Here is a 24,188-nt window from a genome sequence, read left to right as displayed (position 1 = left end):
ATTGTTGTCAGAAGTCCCACTGAAAACTAAGGATACTGTTTGGGTTTTTTTGTGGATTTGCAGCTTAAATACCTGAGTTCCTAAACACTGTAGAGATGATGCTATGATTCCAATATTTGGTACCTTCCACTGAGGAATGTAGGGAAACACGCACAGCATTAGTTAGCACAGTAGGGTGTATTCCTCCCTCATTAGGAAGTCTGCAATCTTCCCCAGAGGACAAGACCCCCAGAAGTCATTATTCTTCCTTTTTGCAAAAACCATGCCAAGTAAGAGCAAGAAGCGCACCAGTGAGCTCTAGTGGTTACATGCATACTTACTGTATGCTATGTATTACCATTGTGGGGGGTTTTATTTTTTAAACTTTTCAAATCAAGGAGCAATCTTTGTAGCTGCCTACTTTATCCAGATCACATTTTTTTTTCTAAAGAGAACATAACATCTGTAATCTTGTGTTTAAATTCATAGGTAAAAGCACAAAGTGCATAAAACCAGAACAACCCTGTCCTGCAGTACTCTAGCCCTCTCGTAACCCCTCGCTCATCCTGAATTCACAAACAGGTATTCATCACCTTCAGGCCCTTAAATCTTGGGGCTCCCCTAATAATTCCTGACAGTTAATTACAAATATTGGACTAAGGGCTAAAAGCAGTTAACGCTTTTCTTTGGTTAACGTTTTCTAGTGAAAATGCTTTGTTTGTTTATGAAAAAAACATTTTTTCCACATTAAAAAAAGGAATAAAAGGCACTAGAAAAGTGACATCTAAATGTAGTGGGTTTTTACCCCTTCGGTTTACACAGAATGCAGGTTTAGTCCTTAAAATGTTCCTTTCAACAGACACTTCTGAACTAAAACATGGACATATGCAGCAGTGCAGGGTTGAGAAACATTCCCACTCCCTGGGTTGGATTATTTACTCACCTACAACTTGGATCATCATTTATCCCAAGCGCAGGTAGATGCAATCTGCCCACAGGATGGTTATGCCCACTTTCCACAGGTGTAAACAGTGATGCGAGGTGCATGACAGGAGAAACTTAGCCCTACCCTTTTGGAGATCCCAGATGTGGTAGGCTGACCTTGGCTGGCTGCTTGGCACTCAGCCACTCTCTCACTCCCCTGCCTTGTTGATATCAGGGTTAGGAACCATGTTGTGACATAGACAGTACCTACTGATGAAAAGTCTGGTACCCAAAAAGGGTCTAGCTACTGCTAGAGGCAGTGGAATATACTACTGATTGATAGTCCCTAAAACCTGGGAGTCCTAGAGAAACATCTTCAAATCTCAAGTGGGATACAAAGTTAAGAGGTCTGTAAAGCATAAGATAAAAGACTCATGGAAGAAATTATTTCAGTTTTACCAAATAGGAGGCAACTGTATGCTAGTTAACAGTTGTTTTACAGAAAGCAGTCTAGTACTTCAATGTCTTGAATGCCTTTCTTTCAAAGAGTACTAGTTTCCATTTCTTTTCATTCTTCCTTTTTGCCTTTCTTCTCCCCTTCCCTCTTTTGTTGCTTCCCTCTCCTTCTCCCCTCTCTTCCCTTCCTTCCCCTTCCCTGACTTAAGAAATTCCCCCCAAAAAAGTATTCTGCCAAAATAAAGGTAGCAAGTATTTAGTATTTTCCTGGATGTGTCAATGGAAACTTCTGAGCACATGTGCACTTAAAAGCAAACCAGAACACGGAAAACACCCTGTTAAAATTTACTCATTTCTTCCTCTCATAAAATACTGGAAATTCTGCAGAAACTGTGTCCTTTTGCCACAAATAACTTTTATCCTACTTCTCTTTGCAACACTACTGTGGGCGACGATGTTGTTGCCCTATGGGCTACAAAAGAAACACTCATGTTTTTTCCTGCCCCTTCTCTTCATGCAAAGTGCTGAGTGGCACAGGGACAGAAAGTACTGTGAGTAACAGGCAACTGTACACAAACACCTACAGGGGATGCAAAAACCAACAGGACTGCTTGTGATACCAAAAAGCAGACATTTTCTCTGGGATGTTCATTTTTTCCCCAACTCCTAAAACACTAGGCAGCTGAAACTCCTTCCTTATCTTAGGCTGCTGGCTGTAATCCTGCTCTTCCACCTACAGGCCTGCCGAAGTATCTAAATATCCAGAGCCATAAGACTGGAATGACAATGTTTTCATTGACTGTACACACGGACGAAGCTGTAAGAAGTAGCTGGCTTGGATTATAAAGTCTCCAAATGAAGAGTCTCTCAATAGTAACACTTGTTTGACCCATAAATACTTGAAAATTGACACGCTGTTCTAGGTACAGAGTACTGTAATAATGTTACTTTAAAGATCTGGGTATTTCACTTACTATGTTTTGCCTAACAGGAATTCATTAATTCAGCAAAGAGGAGGAGGAATAATGGGTTAAACAGTTTTGCTGCTTCTTAGAAGGGATTTCATCCTTCAAGCTGCATCAAGGGGAACACTTGCATATGCTGTCTTTAAGCCTGTGATTCTTCTCACTGAAGTCGATCAAAATCAGCAAAGGAGGGAGAGTGGAGCACAAAAAAGGTGGACAAGAGGGTGAGGACAAAGTCTAACATCTCAATCCTCCTTTTCAAAAAGAGGTAGATTTATCATGGACAGCAACTGAAGCTGGCAGAGAAATGGAGCAGGAAATATAGTCCCCAAACATCCTAATTATTTCTAGGTATTTAAACACCAACCCTTGGCGTACAAAGTTGTTTTCTCTGTAAAGCTGGACTGGAATGATGAAGACCTTGAGCAAGTCTCTTAGCCTTTGTAAGCAAGTTTTGTCTCTCCACATTCCTCTCCCTCCCTAAAAGAGGAGATGAAGTGTTTCCTAAACTCAAAGGCTTTGTGAGGACAACAAAAATTACAAGGGCTTCAGACAGCACCTCAAGCAAGTCCTCTAGAGTACTTTCAGACAACCAAAACCACAACCAAATCTGTGCAGCTGCAATTAGCTGAATTATACAACCAATTTTCACTGATTATTTGAAGGTAAATATTGTTTCATCTTTGTCAAGCTCCTTAAAGTCAATGTTCAGCATTGTAAAGATAAATTAATTCTATCCGGCAGTTTTAACTTAAAATGAATCTTTTTCCTGCATCCACGGTAACGTATTCCAAAGTGTTTGAGCTTTATGCAAATCTAACATATGTTGTCAGTGTGTCAAATCGTGCATATGTTCCTTCCCGAAAATATGTCACGCACCCTTATCTTTTCGGCAAACGAATCCAAAGGGATTCGACACAGATTTACATGGTTTTGCAATTAAACTTGGCAAAATTAAGTCTGCAGAAGAGAATTACTATTTCCCAGAGCTATAAATGAAGCATGCACACTTGGCAAGTAGAGATCTGTGAATAACCTGTAGCACATGTCCATAAGCTACAGAAAGCTGAAGGAAAACTGTGTTCATATAACTGCTGTCAGGTGAAATGTTACTAACAGTAAAGGCTACCCGTGTCTTGTTCTCGGGAGCTGCCCGATGCTCCCGCCCAGCGCACACCCGGCACTCCCGCCCGTTCTTCACCCTCCAGACACGCTTTCTTGGGGACTCAGCCGCGATCCCGGCTGCCCCGAGCCCTCCCTACTCCGTGTTCGCTGCTGGAGCCCCTCCCGCCCCGGGTTGAATCGCTGCTTACGGGGGTGAAGCAGGACGGCGGCGCCCCACGGTCACACGCCTCGGAGGGGGGTCTCCTCAGCTCCTCCGAAGCCAAACCACCTGCCTGCGTACAAACAGCTGCCCCTCGCCGTGTCCGCACCTACCCGTCCCGTTGCCTGCCAGGTGAAGTTCATGGAGTGGATGCTGACGGGGATGGCGGGCATCCTCTGCTGCGCTTTCCTGAAGTCGTGGGTGAACGGGGCCATCTTCCCCTCGGACACGATCAGAATGTCCTCTTCGAAGCCTGCGGAAGGCAAAGGGGAGCGATGCGCGGCAGCCCCGTCGAGCCCCGCAGGGCCGTGCCCCCGCCCGCCTCTCGGCCGCCCCGCTTACCGATGAGGACCCTCGCCTGCTGGGCGTCGATCCACATGTAGAGCGTGTCGGGCTGCCGCGGCGCGGCCCGCAGGCTGCAGAGGCTGAGCGCACCGCAGAGCAGCGCGGCGCACAGCCGCCCCGCCGGGGCCATGCTCCCCGCACCGCCCGCTCGGGGCTCGTCGCCTGCCCCTGCCCTGCCGCTGCCGCTGCCGCGCCGGCCGAGCCCGCCCTCTGCCGCTGAGAGCCCCGAGGCACGGGGCGGCCCCGCCGGCGGCGGCTGGAGGCGGGCGCGGAACGGGGCGGGCACGGGGCGGGCAGCGCGGGGCTCGGGGCCGACGGGCGCGCTCCTTCCTCCGCCGCGCAGGGCGGAGTGCGGCGCCGGAGCAGCGAGGCCCGCAGACCTCCGGCCCCCGGGCAAAGCCGAGTGCCGGGGCACGGTGCTTGACACACACGCACCCACCTCCTCCGCACGGTGCCGGGCACATGCTGGGCACGAGGTGCTGCGTTTCCCGCGGGTGCCAATCTCAACACTCAGCCCTCAGGGGCTTCATCGGACCCCTGGCAATCAAGGGGCACAGCCACAGAAACGTCGTTGGATAAACTCATGTCTGCATGAAGAGACTTCAGTTTGTACGTAAAGGCCACCTGGTAGACGTGGTGCTTGAGTTCATGGAGTCATAGAAAGGTTTGGGTTGGAAGAGATCTTAAAGACAATCTGGTTCCAACCCCTCCGCTATGCGCAGGGACACCTTCCACTAGACCAGGTTGCTCAAAGCCCCGTCCCACCTGGCCTGTTCCAGTGCCTCACTGCCCTCATAGTAAATCATTTCTTCCTGTCTAATCTAAATCTCCCCTCTGCCAGTTTAAGGCTGTTCCTACAACCCCTTGTAAAAAGTCACCAGATTTCTTGTAGGCTCCCTTTAGGTACTGTAAGGCTGCTCTAAGATCTCACTGGAGCCTTCTCTTCTCCAGGCGGAACAAGACCAAATCTCTCAGCCAGTCTTCATAGAAGTGCTACAGCCCTCTGATCATCTTCACGGCCCTCCTCTGGACTTACTCCAGCAGCTCCATGTCCTTATGTTCAAGCTAGGGAAACAGTACCAAAATGGCCTGTGGGTGCAGCTGGGTTGGGGCTACCAATGAGACCCAGCAAAGCCACACCAGCAGGTCAGGCCACAGGGTGAGCAACAATCCAGGCTTTGCAGGAGGGACACTGCTCTTCCCAGCTGTAGGGAGCAGCATGGTAAACATGCCAGTGTGCTGAAGAGAGAAAAGTCTTCCACCTCACTTCTGTCCAAACGTCTCAAGAACGGTGGGGACTCTGAAAAACACTGCAATGTTGCCATGACAGATCTATTGGAGTGGAGTTTGCCATCTCAGCTTACACACAGGGGAAACTTAAACTGAAAAATCAGAGATATAGATTGGATATTACAAATAAATTCTTAACTATGAGGGTGGTGTGACACTGACACAGGCTGCCCAGAGAAACTGTGGCTACCCCATCCCTGGCAGTGTTCAAAGCCAGGTTGAATGGGGCTTGGAGTAACCTGCTCTAGTGGAAGGTGTCTCTGAAGAAGGCAGGGAACTAGATGATCTTTAAGGTCCCTTCCAACAGAAACCATTCTATGATTCTAAAAGCTACTGCATCATCATTTCTCTTGTGTTCAAAGAGCACAGCCAGACTGGGGATGGTGGTTTGTTAAGCTAAAGTTTTACATTCAAAAAATAAAACAACCACCCTCCCACTGACACGCTCTACCGGGAACTTTTCCTCATCTTCTCCTGAGAAATCCTCTGCCACTGTCAGTGGTCACTTTACAAATTCCATTTCACTGTTCCTTCCCAGAGGGGGTTCCTCTCCCCCATTTCTGTCAATACCTCTGCGCAGGATTTTATTGTCACATTTTCCACAGAAGCACACACACATGTCCCAGAGAGAGAAATGTATTCACATACTGTGTGTGTACGTGTACATACACACGTTCCTTAGCACCCTGTAATCACGAAGCACAACGTTAAACCCAACATCTCTGTTTTCCACACACACGGCCATGTCAGGCACCTGTGCACCTCGCAGCACTTTCAGACACTTTTCCTCCTGGCTTCACCACGTTTTATGTGTGGGAGCTGGCACACGGGGAGAGGGTGACTCGCACAAGTTTACCCAACTGAGGAGCACATCTGCAGGCAAACGCAGGTGGGAACAGAGTTCTCCTAAATCCACTGGTGGTTCCCCAGTAACTTGCCCAGCCGGAAAAGCTCTGGCTGCAAAAGCTGAAGTCAGCGCATGTGCTCTGACAGAACTGCCCCACCTCCAGATGCTTGTCAGATAAGGGTGATTGTTCACTATATTTTCATTATCATTCATTTTGTGCAAAATGTGTTTTAATCTTACGCACTCCTCTGTGCCTACCCCTAACTGACTATATGCTGTTAAAAGTGTAACTGTGGGTGAGGTTGCTTGTGAATTCATGCTCTCTACCTGCTGAGAGCACTTAGCCGGTGCTTTCATAGAAACACAGAACGGTTTGTGTTGGAAGGGACCTTAAAGATCATCTAGTTCCAGCCCCCTACCATGGGCAGGAACACCTTGCACTAGAGCAGGATGCTTAAAACCCCATCCAACCTGGCCTTGAACACTGCCAGGGATGGGGCAGCCACAGCTTCTCTGGGTAACCGGTGCCTCACTTCCCTCACGGTGCAGAACCTCTTCCTCACATCCCATCAAATCTCCGCTCTCTCACTCGAAGCGCGTCACCTCTCCGCGCCCGCTCCGCTACCGCCGCTTCCCCTCCGCGGCCGGGCCAGACTGCCGGTGCGATGCCGCCCTCTGCCGGCCGCAGCCGCCACCTGCAGGCCCAGAGGCCCGAGGGAGGGGATGCGGGGAGATGGCGGAGGGACGTCCACTGCAGCTGGGGGGTTCTGCGGAGCTCCCCCTTCCTTCTCTCACAGGCACCGGCTCTCTGCTATTCCCGCCGCTCCAGTCGTGTGATGGGGGCCCTGCCCCGCGGGCTGGACACACGCGAATCTCCTCGAATTATCGGATAAACCGGTAGAGAGACCAACTTTCATAGAGTCACAGAATGGTTTGGGTTGGAAGGGATCTTAGAGCCAACCTAGCTCAAACCCCTCTGCCATGGACAGGGACACCTTCCACTAGACCAGGTTGCTCCAAGTCCCTGCAGACATGGCCTTGAAAAGACACAGCTTCTCTGGGCAACCTGTGCCAGTGTCTCACCACCCTCATAGTGAAAAATTTGTTCCTGATATCTCATCTAAATCTCCTCTCTGCCATTTTAAAGCCACTCTCCCTTGTCCTGTCACTTCATGCATGCCCTTGCAAAAGGTCCCTCTCCAGCTTTCTTGTAGGCCCTCTTTAGGTAGTGGAAGGCTGCTAGGAGATGTCCCCAGCACCTTCTCTTTTCCAGGCTGAACAACTCCAGCTCTCTCAGCCTGTTTTCATAGGAGAGGTGCTCCAGCCCTCTGATCATCTTTGTGGCCTCCACTGGACTTCCTTCAACAGGTCCATGGCCCTTCTGTGTTGGGGGGCAGAGCTGGACACAGTACTCCAGGTGGAGTTTCTACAAGCAATTTTAGGTTTGAGACTAAAGCAAAATACAGCGGAGAAAAATAATATCTGAACTATAAAGCTTTAAAAAAGAGGTTAAAATGGGACCTTGATATAGGTAAGAACTTTGTAACTACTAATACAATTATTTACATTGTTACTTATCACTTAAAGGGGCTTTCTAAAGATCTAGCAAAGGAAGAGAATTTAATTGCTAAGTGATAACCCAGGGCCATCATTTCTGAAACTGCAATGGTACAATACAAACACTCCTGAGTGAAACAAAGGGAAGCACAAAGTAGCAATCAGCTTATCTTCTGCAGAAATAAGTAGTAAGCAGTGACTGAAATACTGTTCACTGGGTATGTATTTGCATCTACACACTATCCCAGCCCATAAACACCTCTGTATCTGTTGCACACCAGGCATCTCTTCCTCAAACACATCTACCAAGGCTTGGGTGAGCCCTCTGTTAGTGCTGGGACTGGCCTGCTGAACCACAGTGCCCATTCCTCACAGCTTCTCTCCACTGTAGTGTTGTGCTACCATGAGATTCATTGAGGATGTGGTTTGCAAAGCTTGTGTTTGTACTGCCTGCTTGCATTCAGTGTGAAGATCTAGGTAAAAGCACTTCTTGATCCCTTGAAATGCTGCTTTCTCCTAACTTACATGACATATTTCAGGGAATAATAATCACTTTTTAAGTGAATCAAGAGCACTGTGGAGAGTGGATTATAATAGTGGATTAGAACATTTTGTGGTTCTTTGTTTAATGAAATGGAAAACATAAATGAAAACAGAACTTCATTGTGAATGCAGCTTCAAGATCCACTAACTTTCATAGGAATGTGTATATAGTGCTTTTGCAGCCTGCTCCATCATCTGTTGCAACTGACAGCATCCCCCCTGATGACAGGTATGGAATGAATTAATGAATGGATGGTTTGAATGATGATCTATCTAGGGAGGGATATGGAAGTCAGTCCCTTATCTGCTTTGATCATCAGTTATGAGCAGTATAAAAAGAGGAAGAAAAAGGCATAAATAATAACTATAATGGGTATATAAATATGGCCTGAGGTGAGAATTTTCATCCCAAAGGTTATACATGCTGCTTCACCTCAGGTGTAGAGAAATAGTAAATATGTATTTTATGGATTTGTTTCTTTGTGGTACATTGGTAGATAATAACTAACACCTGCACAATTTAAATAAAGAAGAAGATGCCAAATTGCAGCAGGATTTTCATAAGTGCTCAGTCTTCACTGGGTTTATTCACTGAAGGGAATCATGAAATTCCTGCCAGTTTCAGCAGAGACAAAGTTTATTCACTGGGAATTAGATCCCCTTAAATTCTGGTTAGGCTGAAAGAACTGGCATTAAGAGCTGTAAGGGGAAAAAAAATAAAAATCATAAACCTGGTTTTATTAGAAAAATCCATTTTGCTAGAACTGGAATATGTTGAAGTTTCTGGAATTTAAAATGGGAAACCAAAACTCCACCTCAATTATTCTGAATATAGCTTTCTCATTATTTATTTTAGAACATAGTCTATATCATTAAAAACTATATTAAAGCAACACTTCAAAGGTTGTAACATCACACACTCTAGAGGCAGGAGACATCTCCTACTTTATACCGCTTATGACATTATCTGTTTTGTTTCTCTTTTACAATATTCCTGGCTCATCCATTGGAGAGCATGGAATTAGTCTGGCTTTAAACCAGGTATGATACTGAAGAAGACAATTATTTTTAGAGCAGTTGCCCCTTTATTGCTGAAGTTAAAAAGTGTATAGCAAAGGAGACAGGAGTTTGCAGAAGTAAAAATGATCACATCACTAAAGAAGCTAGAGAGAGATGTCCTTGTTTCTGTCACGTTCCTATGGGGCAAAAGGCAAGTTACTTCATTCTTTTTCCCAGTCGGTCACCAATTTTTGTTCTTCATTTCAGGATGCCTGACACCAGACCTTTGGTCTTGTCTGCAGAATCCTGGAATCCAGGTAGGTTATGTCAGAGATGGTGCAAAAATGTACAGCTCTGTCTTTAAAAAGGATAGTATAGCCAGGAAGATGAAGGCCAGATGATTAAGAGTTTGGAGAAAATGAAGTAACAGGTTTAAAAGCTTTTGAATCATTGAGTTTGCAATGCTTGAAATGCTGGGGGGGGTGGGGGTGTCTATATAACCTGTGTGCCATTCTCAGCTCTTAAAAAACAGACCTAACTTCCCTTCAAACTGCAGCAGCAAATTGCACTGCTTTAGTTGTAATTTTCATTGTTATAATAGATTGTGGTAAATGTAAAGTGTAACGATTTCCTTTTTCAAAAGAAACAGTGCAGACTAACTATTTTATCAATTAATCCCAAAATTGAGCATTGCTATTAGCCTGAAGGCATCAGTTCCCAGATCTTTCTCCTGGTGACATGACTTCTAACTTTGCTTCAAGTTACAAGTTCCATTTCTGAAACCGATTTTGTGCTTGACTGAGAGATATGAACACTCATTTCAAAACTATCAGAACAATGTAATTTTAAACAAAGAAAAGTAGACCCTTTTTTTGTTTGTTTTATTGCATTTTTATAGATAACTTCCACGCAAGTATATTTTTAATTGTTCTAGTTTTCTCAAATCTCAATTATCTAATTTTTCATTGAAAAAAATATATATATAATGAGAATTATTTGTCCTTAAAACACTGAAAACCATACTAAATTAAATAGTTACATTAGTTCAGTATTAACATCATTCATCATACCTTTCCTGTTTATAAGATTAGCATCTGGACTTTAAAAGTTAAATCAATGTATCCAAATTCCATTGAAGTATTTAGTTGTGAAATATTCTCAGAAATAATTAAAAGGAAAACTTTAAATTGAAATATGTATTTCTATGAGTCTCCTTTTATTGCTTGCATTTATGAAACTTCTGGAGTACTTCATTGCAAATGAGAAGAGCATTACGGCTTCACCCAGGTATTTTGTCCTGTGCTGTCTGAGAGAGGATGGAGCATAACATTACTTAGGAATGGCAGCCTTAGCTCAGGCGGGTGGTCCAGGACGTTCCACATCGGTTCTTCTGCAGAAGCAGCAGAAATCCTGTTCCATTGTGTCATTCTGCTTACCAGGGTGGATTTCTGGGGTGATATAAAGGGCAGTTGTTTGCCCCGCTTTCCTGGGAACAAAGCTTGCTGAGGGGATGCTCTAGGTCAGGGCGTAACCAGGCAGGATGAGGAGGAGTGAGAGGATGCCAGCCTGCAGTACAGACCCGGGCCGCCACAGGGTCTCATCTTGGAGCAGCACTGGGGGCTGTCAGGCTGAGTCAGGCAATGCCTATTCCCAGACACAGTGAATTCCAGTCTAATTGGCCATTCTAGGGGCGAAGAGGAAGTCTCCCAGTTTTGAATTGCTTAATGCCATTTTCCATGTGCATTCCCTTATTTTGCAGACTTAGGAAACCCTTATCCTTTGGCTCTCCACTACTTAGTGCTCTAAATATTATTATGATTCCAGCTGCTTGTCCCTTCCCTACCATGCACATCCTTACTTTCTCTTTATATCTTCCATATTCCTTGTCATTCTTCTTCTCTTTCTCTGGCTGTTTGTTACCTCTGCAACACTCTTTTCAGAGCTATGTTGGAAAGTACAGTACACAAGGCCACACTGCTAATTTTTCTTGAGGACATTGTTTCATTTTTAGTTTGGCTTCTTATGAGAATGGCATCTGTACAATATTCACAATGTCTGTGAACTGATCAGTTGTTTTCTACTAATTCTGACACATAAGTATAGGTCTCAAAGTGTATTCAATATCTCTTCACAAGTAGTTAGAAGCAAAGCAGGAAAAAAAGACATTCTCTAAATGTCCTGTCTGTGACAGAAGTGCAGTCTGTCCTCACACATTATTACATACAATAGATTACTTCCCCCTAGATGTCCCCAAATGGATGTGGAGCTTCAGTTGCAGATTATACCTTCTCAGGTAAAAAATCAGTCACAAGATGAAAACTGTAATAATCCAGTCTGTGTTAGATTCAGTACCCTCTGAGATTGCTAGTATTGTTCATTATCCCATTTCTGCATAAACTAACTCTTCTTTTAGCTTTTTTTTGAAAGTCTCAGTTACTTGTATCTGGGACAAATCTTCTTAGATATTATGAAAAAGTATTCCACTCTAGAGGACATTGGCTTATGCTAAACAACACTGAATTTAGTGGGGTTTAAGAGAGAAAGCTAGAAGATATCAGCGAAGTAAAACATAAAAGGGAAGAAGGAGAAGGAGAAGGGAAGAAGCGTGGATGCAACTAAGTTTCTACCTTAAATGACAGAGAACATGAATAATCAGCTGACATCAGCAATCATCCTTTACAGAATTATTCTTGTATTGCACCAAATGAAGCAACCTCTTTTATCACAGTTACTTACCTGCAACATCAGCTTCAGAGGCTTTACCATGTAGAAGGAGATAATGGGGCAGATTTGATAACCCAGGACACACTGCTTACTGAAAAGGAATGAAATGTATGAAAGGTGTATGACTTGTTGCTGAATGTGGCTACCCACAAAGCCTTAGATGCATGTAGCATACACTGGAGATCAAAAGCTTGAATTCTGTGATTACGGGATCATGCAAGCTTCTTTGATAACTGATCAAGTGGTCTGTGACTTGCCTAAGAAGAAAACTTTGAGTGCTTGCAAAATCAAAGTTAAAACTAAAGAGATCATTACGATTTCTCACAAAAACAATTTTTAAAAAAGCATATAAAAATATTTTAGGAAAATGCTTGGAAAACTACAGCAAATGTCTGAGAAGATTATCAGAGTGACAGTGCCTTAGGAGCAAGAAAGACAAATGTATATTGCCCGTCCTGTGGCAAGGAAAAATAGACATGGGAGGGATTATAGATGCCATAGTATGAAATAATGGCTCACATATGGTAAAGAATATGCGAATTGTAAAGTGGGGGAAAAATCACGTCAGGCCATATATTTCCCCCTGGCATTAAACTGCATGGGAGAACAAAATAATCCAAAAATCATGTGATTTTGAAGCACAAACATTCAACTGTATTCTCATGCTGCCTTTGTACACTACGCAGAGTGGGATCCAGATGTGTTGTATGAAATGCAACACAATAGTTTGAACAGTGCTAAAAGGATGGGGAGCACGGCCCCTTCATCTCCCAGTTCAAACCTTCCCCAAGCAGGAACTGTCAAGGAAACAGAAGAGCAGGGGTAGGCAGGGCAGATGTCCTGATACTCAGTCCAGAGTTTAGGTAGGACATGAGTCAGGTACACAAGATGCCATCCTAGCCTAAATAAAGTCAGTGGTAAAACTGCCGTTGACCTAATGGGGCTAGAATTTCTGTCTCTTTATATATCTTCAAAGCCCCCATCTTCCTGGGATGACTACAGCTGCTGCTGCCGCATAGCCCTGGGCTCCTGGTGCTGCTGTACCGCACAGCATCTGGAGATACAACAGAATGTGAGTGGTTCGTGTTCAAAGTGGGACCACCTGCCCCCTGCATTTCATGCGTGTGTATTTTAGGTCAGAAGTATGACAGTGTGGTGATCTGCTCATTTGTCAGCTCTTCCTTTCCCGTCACTTGGTTTTATAAAAACACAGCCTGTTGCCATGTTGTTGCAGAAAATGGAATAATACAGTTACCCTTCTCCCTGCAGCAAATCCCCTTCAATTCCTTAGTTTTGCTGCTTTCCGTTTTGCAGCCGGAGAGATGGTAACATACATAAAGGAAACCTGAAGGCAGTGCTTTGTAGAAGGTCCATTCAAAATCCATGTATTAGCAGAAGACAGGACATGTTCTGCTTACACAGGAAGTAGGCAAAAGTATAATGACATGCTGCAATACAAGAGAAGCTGTGTAACATAACATCATTTAGAAATAAGCAAAGTATATTGAGCTATACTAGCACACTGAGATGATCTGAAACACCAGAAGACTATACCGTGAAAATAAAGAGCTTGTAATTAGGGCCCCTTACATTCCCTGGTTGTGGACTGTTGCTTCCCTAGTAAATCATGTTCTACCACAGTTTTAACTTCTCTGTTTCCTCAGCATTTAAGTTGCACTTTTTTTTTCTAACTGATAATGTTTATTAGACTTTATAAACATAATTTCATATGAGGGAATAAAAGTCTTCATTGACTTTCAACTGCTTTGGCATGGGGCAGACTGAGAGATTTCATGTGGAAGTGGGTACAGAAAATCAAAACATCTGGACTGAGGGCAAAGGTTTGTCAGTCCCCTTCGTAGAAACATAGAATCATAAAATAGTTAGGGTTGGAAAGGACCTTAACATCATCAAGTACCAACCCCCTTGCCATGGGCAGGGACACCTCACACTAAACCATATCACCCAAGGCCTCATCTAACCTGGCCTTGAACACCGCCAGGGGTGGAGCATTCACAACCTCCCTGGGCAACCCATTCCAGTGCCTCACCACCCTAACAGGAAAGAATTTCCTCCTTATATCCAATCTAAACTTCTCCTGTTTAAGTTTTAATCCATTACCCCTTGTCCTATCACTACAGTCCCTAATGAAGAGTCCCTCCCCAGCATCCCTATAGGCCCCCTTCAGATACTGGAAGGCTGCTATGAGGTCTCCATGCAGCCTTCTCTTCTCCAGGCTGAACAGCCCCAACTTTCTCAGCCTGTCTTCATACGGGAGGTGCTCCAGTCCCCTGATCATCCTCTGGCCTCCTCTGGACTGGCCCAGTTCCATGTCCTTTTTATGTTGAGGACACCAGAACTGCACACAATACTCCAGGTGAGGACTTGGTAATGATGGATAAAGGAATTGGGGAACTGAATGCCAAGGGTGTTAATCCTTACCATGCAGGGAAGAATGATGCGAGAAGAAATGCAGTAGCAGATGTAGGACAGGGTGTTGCCAAATTCAGAAACTATAAAAAGGTCCAATCAGCAAGAGAATGTGACATGCCTCGCTTTAAATACAGTAACTACAAACCATTTCATTTGCATATTTAATTGCATATCTTCCATATTTACTTAATGACACATCTGAAAAATACCAAATTAAAATAGGTTATTCTGAGAAAATAAGAGACTTCTGAATCTCTGCAGCGGCTGGTGCTGCTTTTTTACTGAAATCAGTAGGTATTCCAGAAGACTTCTGGGTTCATTGTCTATGGCAGGTAGCGACAGTGGGTACTTGACTGACATAAAAATGGACTATACTGCTTATAGAGCTCAACACAGGGGTTTCTTTTTTGTCATCTTAATTCCTGGAGATAGAGATTGGCTCAATGGTCAGGACCCAGAAATATTTTTATGCAAGTTGTAGATTGTAGAGAACAAGCAAGAATCTTTTTGGTTCCAAACTACACAAGCAGCACCCGAAGCACAGTGAGGACAGCAACCTCGTAACATGTTTGTTAAGAGGTTAATATTCTCCTTTACATATAGCATCTACTTGAATCACATAGTTTATGTAGTAATGAGTACCTCACAGTGAGTACCAAACAGGCAAAGCAGAGTGTGTATGTTAAGATAAATAAATCCAGTACAGAAACCCATAGAAGGAAGAGATGCAGTGAAATGAGTGAGGGAGTATCTGGAATTTGTATGTGTCCTCAGCAATCCATTCATTACATAAGTCACAGCGCTACAGCATTACCAGATGTCAGAAGCAGAAGAAATAATGTGAAATTCTGGAAAACTTGAAAGTAAAACATGATTTCTGAGAGCAACAGATGAACAATGAGAGTGTTAAAATGTATACATTATCTACAACTTTTGTTTGGCATGAGTTCTTCAGAACATCCTAATGACAACTGTGGATAGACTTAAAAGGGCCCAGACTTCCACAATTACTAGAATGAATGAGGGAACTTGTACAGCCAACATGATGTCAATATGAATGATGTAAAGTGATATAAAAAGTGCTGAACTGTGCACAGTAAAATGTTTCCCAGGAGAAGCAGCAAGGAGTAATAGGTCCTAAAGCATGGCTTCAGTAAGTGATAATTTAAATAGGAAATGCTCAGAGAGGTAGTAAAAAAGCCATGGAAAGCAATGATATGTTATAAAAGAAAACTAAAACCAAACACAAGGCAGCGATATAAAATAAATGTCACATCATCATGCAAAATATATGGAAACAATTGAAGCAACTATTGTTTTCATGGAACAATTCAGCTTCATACATATATTTATATTCTTTCAGGCAATAAAAATAGGCCCAAATGTATCCAGAAATTGGCATGGAGTTGCCCTTGAGCTTAGGAAAAAGGAGCATGGAAAATTTGCTTGGGTAGGAGCAAAAATAAAATTATGTTTCAGGCTATTGGATATTGGTTTTACTGAGATTGAAAAATATTCTTAATACCAAAGGGTTTAAAACATTTTATAAATAAAATTGAAATATCATTTATAAATTATGTACGTTCAGTTGCACATGTAAAATGTAGATTTAAGCATTAATTTGAAGATACCATCTTGGTCAATATAAGATACAGCCAGCTGTTTGTAGATTTCTGTATGTTTATAACAAATAGCAGGTGTACACTAGGTTGCAAATGTGCATGTACAACTTTCATTCAAATAATTAATAATAGCTATTATAGACCTCAGCTGGAGAAGTTTCCCTCCTATAGTTTTCTAGAGAGTTTTCCAATTATTTTCATTTAGATTTGTGAATGATTAACATTGTAAAAACCGGTCTTATGTATGTTTAGACATGCAAAAGATAAGGAATATGCTACAAAAGGCTCATTTGAAAAGCTGTGTCTGCCTATCTTCCCCATTTTACTTCCTGAAGCTTGTAGCAGGGTTAATTCAGTTTCCCTGGGTATGAACCCACGAAGTAAGGCCTGTAAGTCCTTTCTGTCCTCTTAACAGTGCCTTACCTCAGGTGCTGTATGTTCTTTCTGCTGTAAACAAGGCTGTAAACTTTAAAATTATAACCTTCGTTTTATGATTTAACATGTTCTCATTCAGTTCTTATATCTGTGCCTGTTTCAGCACACCTCTAAGGGTCTAACAATACACACCCAACTTATTTCTGCTTATATTATGACAGCTTGTTAAATTATTTAGTCACATACTGCTTTTTCCTCCAGATTGATTAGTGAACTGGCATTTCAGTTTTTGCCCGAGTGACTCTGCAACACAAATAAGTTTCTTTCAGTACATCTTCTGTTTACAGCACATAATAGAAATCATCCTGCATTTAATTCATTAGTATGCTTCTGCTATATAATTTGCACCTTTATTACCTCTACCAAAATACCATTCACAGCAACAAAGACATCATCAAAGACATTGCAGCCCAGAAAGCTAACTGTATCCTGGGCTGCATCAAAAGGAGCGTGACCAGCAGGTCAAAGGAGGTGATCCTGCCCCTCTACTCTGATCTCGTGAGACCTCACCTGGAGTATTGTGTGCAGTTCTGGTGTCCTCAACATAAAAAGGACATGGAACTGTTGGAACAAGTCCAGAGGAGGGCCACGAGGATGATCAGGGGACTGGAGCACCTCCTGTATGAAGACAGGCTGAGAAAGTTGGGGCTGTTCAGCCTGGAGAAGAGAAGGCTGCGTGGAGACCTCAGAGCAGCCTTCCAGTATCTGAAGGGGGCCTGTAGGGATGCTGGGGAAGGACTCTTCATTAGGGACTGTAGTGATAGGACAAGGGGTAACGGGTTAAAACTTAAACAGGGGAAGTTTAGACTGGATATAAGGAGGAAATTCTTTACTGTTAGAGTGGTGAGGCACTGGAATAGGTTGCCCAGAGAAGTTGTGAATGCTCCACCCCTGGCAGTGTTCAAGGCCAGGTTGGACAGAGACTTGATTCACACGGTTTAGTGTGAGGTGTCCCTGCCCATGGCAGGGGGGTTGGAACTAGGTATCTTAAGGTCCTTTCCAACCCTAACTAGTCTATGATTTATGATTTTGCAAAAAAACCCAGCGAGAAGAGGACAAAGAATGGGCTGGGGAGGGCACTGGAATGGAATTCCTACTTAGCTCTTCTATAACATTTTCCATCTTCATTCTTAAAGGACTTATACAAAGATGAATCATTATTTCCGTTTGCCTATGGGAGAAACTGAGTCACCTGAAGAGGAAGTGATTTGCCACACAGCAAGTCAGTGGCAGAGCCAAGAGCAAAAGAACAAGTTTCTTCATTTCCTGCGTGGTGCCCTCATGACATTAACTCAGTTTACAGCTCTGACACAGTCTTCTTTATGACCTTAGGTGAGTCATCTGGATCCTTTACACTGAAGTGCCTGTTTAACTTAAGCTTTTTTTTAAGATCATAAATGGCTGAAAGCCCTCCACTAGTACATTGGCCATATATATGTTGAAGGTTCCTTCTTTCTCACGGGTTCTTTGCAGGGCAGATTATTTTTTTTTTTCTTTTCTTCAGTGCACAAATATTTTATTTTTCCCAGAAAGTTTTCCAAGGACTAATTTTAGCCAGGGGAAACCTGTGTCCGTAGAAGATAAAGTGGTGAGCTAGAGTCTCTTTTCTGTTGTTCAGAGGGTACATCACCTGTGTGCTATGGGCCCCCCATTCTTCAGTTTTGCAAATGCTATTTTTCTTTTCCATAGACATCTGGAGCACAATTGTCTGCACTCCAGACGATGTCATGGTGTGGATAAGAGGAGAGCTCACTCCTCCACCTGATGCTCCCTATGCAGCATGGATGAATAAAACAAACATCTTCTTTCCTCCACCCTACCTCCTCCCACATGCACATGGAGCTCCTCCAAACATTTCCTCTACAATTCCTTGTAAGGACACCTCTGCACTGTCCTAAAAAGCCTCATGTGGTGCAAAGCAGTCAGTTCAGTATTTTGCTTTTAATTTGTTGTGTGCTTTGCTATTACTACTTCCCGCTGTTCCCTCTGCTTTCTTCAATTACCTTTACCTTTCTTACTTCTTTTTGATACTCTTTCTCCTATTTCTACCGTGTCTCCCTGTTTTATTTCTATGTTTTTATGCTGCTTTTCCACCAGAGAAGGTAGGTGTTCCACTGTAGCCAACCACGGAGATGTAAGCTGGAAAGCTGGCAGAAAGCATTGCTCTTGTCTGGCTATTCAAGGAGAGGATCAGGGTTTTGCTGCTGTGAGGATTTCCCAGAAGTGGTATTGGAGCTGGTCCAACAGTTTACAGTAAAAGGACTGCAGTTCTAATTCAAGTTCAGCAAGGTGAAGCCCATCTTTTTTTCAGGTCAGGTACAATAACCAAGAGTAGCTTGTCAGATATGTATCTGGTCTGAGAAATTAAAAAGCACCTTTGGACAGGATGCTACATGGTATACCCTGGACTTGATGGGTTCAGCCTTCATATGAAGTCTGACATAGAAAAGGAGAGGCAGACCTCTGGCCTGTGATAATCATATGGAATTAAGAACAAAAGCCCAGCAACTGGCTGGCATTACTGTGGGGCCAGGGAATCAGTTTCTTGGCACCCCTACTTCCATTTTCCAATCAAGGTGCTTAGCAGTGTTGACAAATTAGCCCTCCTCTGAAGAACACTTTATTTTGCTTACATTTGGGTCAACCTTATAGTAGTAGTAAGGGGAGAATGCGTATACTTTTTCCTGAGCTGAAGGCAGATGCCTTATATACCTTTCAAAATGGTGAAATCTGGTCCTCTCTGCCAATGCACTGCTCATGTTCCCTGCTGCTGAGTGATCAGGTATACTGAATTCAGCGCCTTTGAAGGATGAATGTCGTGCACTGTCAGGCTCACTGTCTTATGCCACAGAGTAAAAGCTGAAACAATGGGGCAGAAGCCATTAGCAGCATAGTTTGGGAAGGACAGACAAGCGGCGAAGAGAAACTTCCAGTGCATAATCCTCACAGAGGAGAACTGAGGGCAATGATGACATCTACATCTGTCAAACAACTGGAGTGTGTGATGCATGCTAGAGACTCCCATGATGTGTGACACAGAAACTCTGGTTCAGGAAAGACCAAGCTGCTTTTAAATGCATATGTGGATAACCTACCTGTAGACCAAAACCTGGTTGTTAACAATCCTTAAATGTACTTGATTTTTCTGAGAGAATACAAAACTCTAGAAATGCAGCATGTACTTTGACTAGGAAATGGTAGTCCTTATGGCCAGTGGAGCTTTGTTCCCACTGTCTGGAAGTAGTTCTTACGGAAGTTCTTCCTTTATGGGAGAAACTTTCTATATAAATGGAGTTATTGACTGGAAATTACACAGCTTAAGAAAATCTAAATATGACAGGTCTACACTACTGAGCACTAGGAATAAGGCTTCAATACTTAGCACAAAGCTAGGAGCAAGAGAGACTGAGGTGCTTGTAGCAGTCTGTGCTGCTGAGATGTAAAAGTGATTTTCCTAGAACATGAGATTTTCTAACGGCTGCTGAATTCCTGCTTATGTATCTTGCTTGCAGCTCAGGTGGGAGGTGATGGAGGCAAGTGTGTATTCAAGAAACAGGGAATATGTTCTCTTGTGTTTGCATAGTGCCAGGTACAAGACAGCGATGAAAATGGTTCATATCTGCAAGTGCTAAACAGGCACAGATAGTAATGCCAGTAATTGTCTGGAACACACTGAATTTAGTGCTTTGCAGTAGCCTAATGACATGCAAAGAAAGCAGAATGGTGGGCCCATTCTGAACTTCTTTGGTTTATTTTTGTCTATTGCATGTATTTATACTTCGCTTATTCCTTGAATAAACTGAAATTAGAGCTTTGTGGCACAAGAAAGGCATTACCCAGCCTCACATGAAAAAGTAAAATGAAAACTTCATTCTTTTCTATTGCATGATGATGGCTCTTCTTGTTGGGAGTGTTGGTTGTTGAGAAGCTCAACATGAGCCAACAGTGTGCGCTTGCAGCTCAGAAAGCCAACTGTATGCTGGGCTGCATAAAAAGGAGTATGACGGCTCAGGTTCAGGTTTTAAAATAAATATATCTAGCCCTCCTGGTTCCTGAGAAAAGAATTGAATACATAAAGCAAATTCTAGTGAAAAGCTTGTATGTAAACATACTGTCTTTTTTAAATAAAAACAGGTTTTTGAGCCACTCTTAAGGATTTGGAGTTCTGTTTGTGGATTTTTGTTTCAACATACAGGGTCAGCAACATGCCTCCAACAGTCTCACCAAGTGCCCAGGAATACAGACATAATAAAGTGAGCCAGGAGTTACACGACCTGTTCAGGGATGAACACCCAGTTGAGAACACGCTTTTCTATCGATCAGTATAAGTTATATAAGAGGCAAATTATTAACTGCAATGGAGCATTCTGTTGCCTTATGACGTCTCAAATTTATGACTTAGGATGGTTCACTTTTAGTAACAAAAACTGCAGTCTTAGCAGGTCATCACACACTTTCTGGGACTACTATGGGACACTTAGCTAAGAACGGTAATCTGGAAACACATGGTCTCTTTTGCGGGATCTAAGGTGTCTAGCACAATGTGCTCACACTGTTGCAATATGCAAGCAGCCCAGCACCACATGGGAAGTGTCCACATCTTAGCCATAAATCCGCGGCAATACAAAGGCAAGAGACTACAGAAGCCTTTTGAACATTAATAAGATGCCCTCAGGAAAGTAAAGGCTATCAGCAAAAGATTTATTGGCAAGATACACAAGCTCACATGCAGAACAGCATGGTCAGTACGTGAACAATTCACTCTCATCACAAAAACTTGCATGGAAGTTGTAAGGAGTCGAAATAAGAACTGAAAAGAGTGATGCGCAAGTGAGTGTTCACACAGAACTAGCACAGTGGCAGCAACTGTAATATTTAAAAGTTTTCTTAGTGAAAAAGCCCATTCAGTTTTGTAAGCAAAAACTTATATCATGTTATTTCATTCATAAAACAACTGGATAAACCAGACTAAATATGTTTAAACACAGATGAATACAGTCTGTTTTCATAGGAAGGAGTGATTTCTTCCTGTGCATACTGTCTTAAGAGTAACTTAAGAGTGCCTGTGTGAGTTCTGTGATTGCGTAACAATCTCCACTCTCGTTAAAGAAAGAAAGGAAAAGCACATTCCTACTCTTCACTAACATTTACCTTCACTAACATCACATTCCTGAGAATGTGAATGTGATTTCAGCATAGCTTAAGGCTCAAAAATCAAAAGGTAAATAGAAAGACACCAGCATTTCCAACCCAAAGCATTCTGTGATTTACAATATTACAAGTTTCACAAGAGGATTGTATTTCTTGTAGATGTGACTCATGATTTCTAAATGCTTCAGGTATGCAACAGTGGAAGAACTGGCAGTTTCCTGAGAACACCACTCTTTTAAGGACAAGAGGGAAAATATAAACCAAAATGTCTTATTTAGAAACAACCACCTTTTTTTTCTTTTTACCTAATAAAGAACAGGCTCCACACTCCCTGTATTTGACATTTACATTTAAAAAAGTATCTACATCCAGTATCTACTTAAAAATTCACTACCTGGAGGTATTGATAGTAATAAGGCGTTGGTGTTATTGACAGTAATGAATACTGTTAAAAAATGTGGAGATTTTGGATCGGTAGTAGAAGTATCCTTACTTCAGTATCAATCAGAAGACATATTTTTGAAATTTTTCAAAATATTTTGGCACACACATTTTAAAGCATGACTTGGAATACGCAGACTTTTCAGTCAGCTGTTTTGTGTATTTACATGCTATAGTTTTGCAGATGATTCAATTGTTAACAATTCTTGTATTCACTGCCCTTCTGCTGCTAAGTAAATGGGTTTTATAAACTCATGCTCTGGCTGTAATAAAGAGGCAGAATAAACAAGCTGCATCAATAATATCATCAACTCATCAAATCAATGACAGGATCTCCACCTCTTGCAGGACAATACACATTCTTCCATGAGGAGGCAAGCGTCCAAGCAGGCACTAGACAGAAGCGTGCCTGTCAGAATGGTATCTGGCCTGGAACCTACCGCTGTTTGTTTGGCCAGTGCCACAAGCAGCTGGAGGTAAGCACATTCATACATGTATCCCAGAGAGCTGGTGGAAATTGTGGGCTGCTTCTGAGAAGGAGGAATGGAATATTGGAAGCATTTCTCACAGCATTTGGGATATCAATCAGCTACTACAGGTTGGGAGATAGATCAGAGCAGGTCCATTTATGTTAGTGGTTTAATGTGCAATGGAGTTCATATTGAGTGTAATCTGCCTTGCAGATGGACTTCCATGCATTGCTCCAGTGCATAATACTGCTGTGTGTGAAATGGCTCCTCTGCCAAGGAAACGAGGAGGAGGTTCTGTACAGTGGTGTCATAGCCAGTGCACCAGTGACACAATGCCTTATCTAGTGCTTCTCAGCCCCAGAAAAGTTGCTTTACAGGAGGTTTAGGTGAACAAGAGGATGGGTTCTGCATTCCCAGATGTGGCTGGTCAGAAATGAAGGGTGAGGTGGAGGAGTTAATCATCACTACTCAAGCCACTCTTCCAGCACTATAGACTTGGCTTGATCTTCAGCACATAGCTGTCTCACAGCTACTTTAACTCCTGCTCTGCAAATGTTCTCCAACCACCAAGATTAGCAACTTCAGTTTTGACATTAGCAGGGCACAGCCACTATGTCCTCGCTGCTGCAGACTATGAGGGGGAATGCACAACTGCTCCTGCAGCTGGATCCTATTTCTGGTCCACTTCTGCACATGAGTTTAAGGCCAGTCTGAGTTAGCTCAAACTGGAAACCTGGCTGCCTGCAGCTGATGCGGAAAGAAGGTAAACCTAGGCTTTTGTCATTCAGGGTGGATAAAGACACAAAGGGCAGAAGGGGACTTTGAAGCCTCCACGAGGTTCTGTGGCCAAAGGGCTAACCCAGAAGGGCCTCGCGCTCTGAGAAATGCTAGTAGGACCATCATTTTGACAAGTACGCAACTTCTGCATACAGTCAGATGGATAGTTTCAACTGTATGTATGTGAAAGACTGTATCTTCCCAAAGAAATGAGCAAAATACAGCCAGGCAATTGCAGACTTAATGTGGGTGGTGCTCAGCCTGTGGCAGTGAGGATGCAGCCTCCCGCAGCATTCGTGCCATTACACTTCATCTGTCTCCTCACAGCTGTGATGTCCTGATGTCGGACTTCGGAAAGAGACAAGTCGACTCAGTGCACTGCTGGAAGCGAGCACACCGCCTGCGACAGGGGCAGGGGGCACCTTCCACTAGACCAGCTTGTCCAGCCTGGCCTTGAACACTTCCAGCGATGGGGCAACCTCTCCTAGAGCCTCACCACCCTCAGCTGGCGCTCTCTTTCCGAAGTCTATTAGGCGGACACAGAACAGTGCGTTCCTCCCCGGATCCACCCTTCCAGTTCCAAATCCCACCGCCAACAACACAAGCCGCCCCTCGCTCCAGCAGCTCCGAGCCCGGCGCCCCTCGGCCCGCCGGGGCTGCGCAACCCGCGAGCTGCCGAACAACGCCGGCAACGCCGTTGATCCCCCCTCTCCTGAGGCGCGATCCCGCCGCCGCTGACCGCCCTCCCCGCCTGAGCCACCCGCCGTGGCAGCGCTGGGCCCCGCGCGGCGAGCGCCCGGGCCACGTCTCCGTCAGGAGCGGTTCGCGGCGCCGGCGCCAGCCGCCACCAGGCGGTGGAGCGGGGGAGGCCGCGGCGGCGCCGCGCGGCCCCGCCTCTCCGCCCCC

The 24,188-nt window shown here is 43.8% G+C and overlaps 1 protein-coding gene across 1 annotated transcript in view; it reads right to left on the bottom strand.

Annotated features, from left to right (window-relative positions):
- WIF1 (WNT inhibitory factor 1) overlaps positions 1–4,180 on the bottom strand; it is a 43,762-nt gene extending 39,582 nt beyond the window's left edge. Inside the window, exons 1-2 of the mRNA XM_062609433.1 lie at positions 3,991–4,180; positions 3,762–3,901 (exon numbers count right to left, since the gene is read on the bottom strand). Coding sequence (XP_062465417.1) covers positions 3,762–3,901; positions 3,991–4,123 — 273 coding nt within the window. The 5' untranslated portion in view covers positions 4,124–4,180. The remainder of the gene's footprint in view (positions 1–3,761; positions 3,902–3,990) is intronic.
- Positions 4,181–24,188: the final 20,008 nt, after the last annotated feature.

Source organism: Pezoporus occidentalis, unplaced genomic scaffold (assembly GCF_034315485.1).
Source record: "Pezoporus occidentalis ecotype Australia unplaced genomic scaffold, CSIRO_AGI_Poc_V1 ctg138, whole genome shotgun sequence".
In the NCBI taxonomy this organism is placed as follows: Eukaryota; Metazoa; Chordata; class Aves; order Psittaciformes; family Psittacidae; genus Pezoporus; species Pezoporus occidentalis.
The sequence above is the reverse complement of the archived record's forward strand: the minus strand, read 5'-3'. Positions and strand labels throughout refer to the sequence as shown.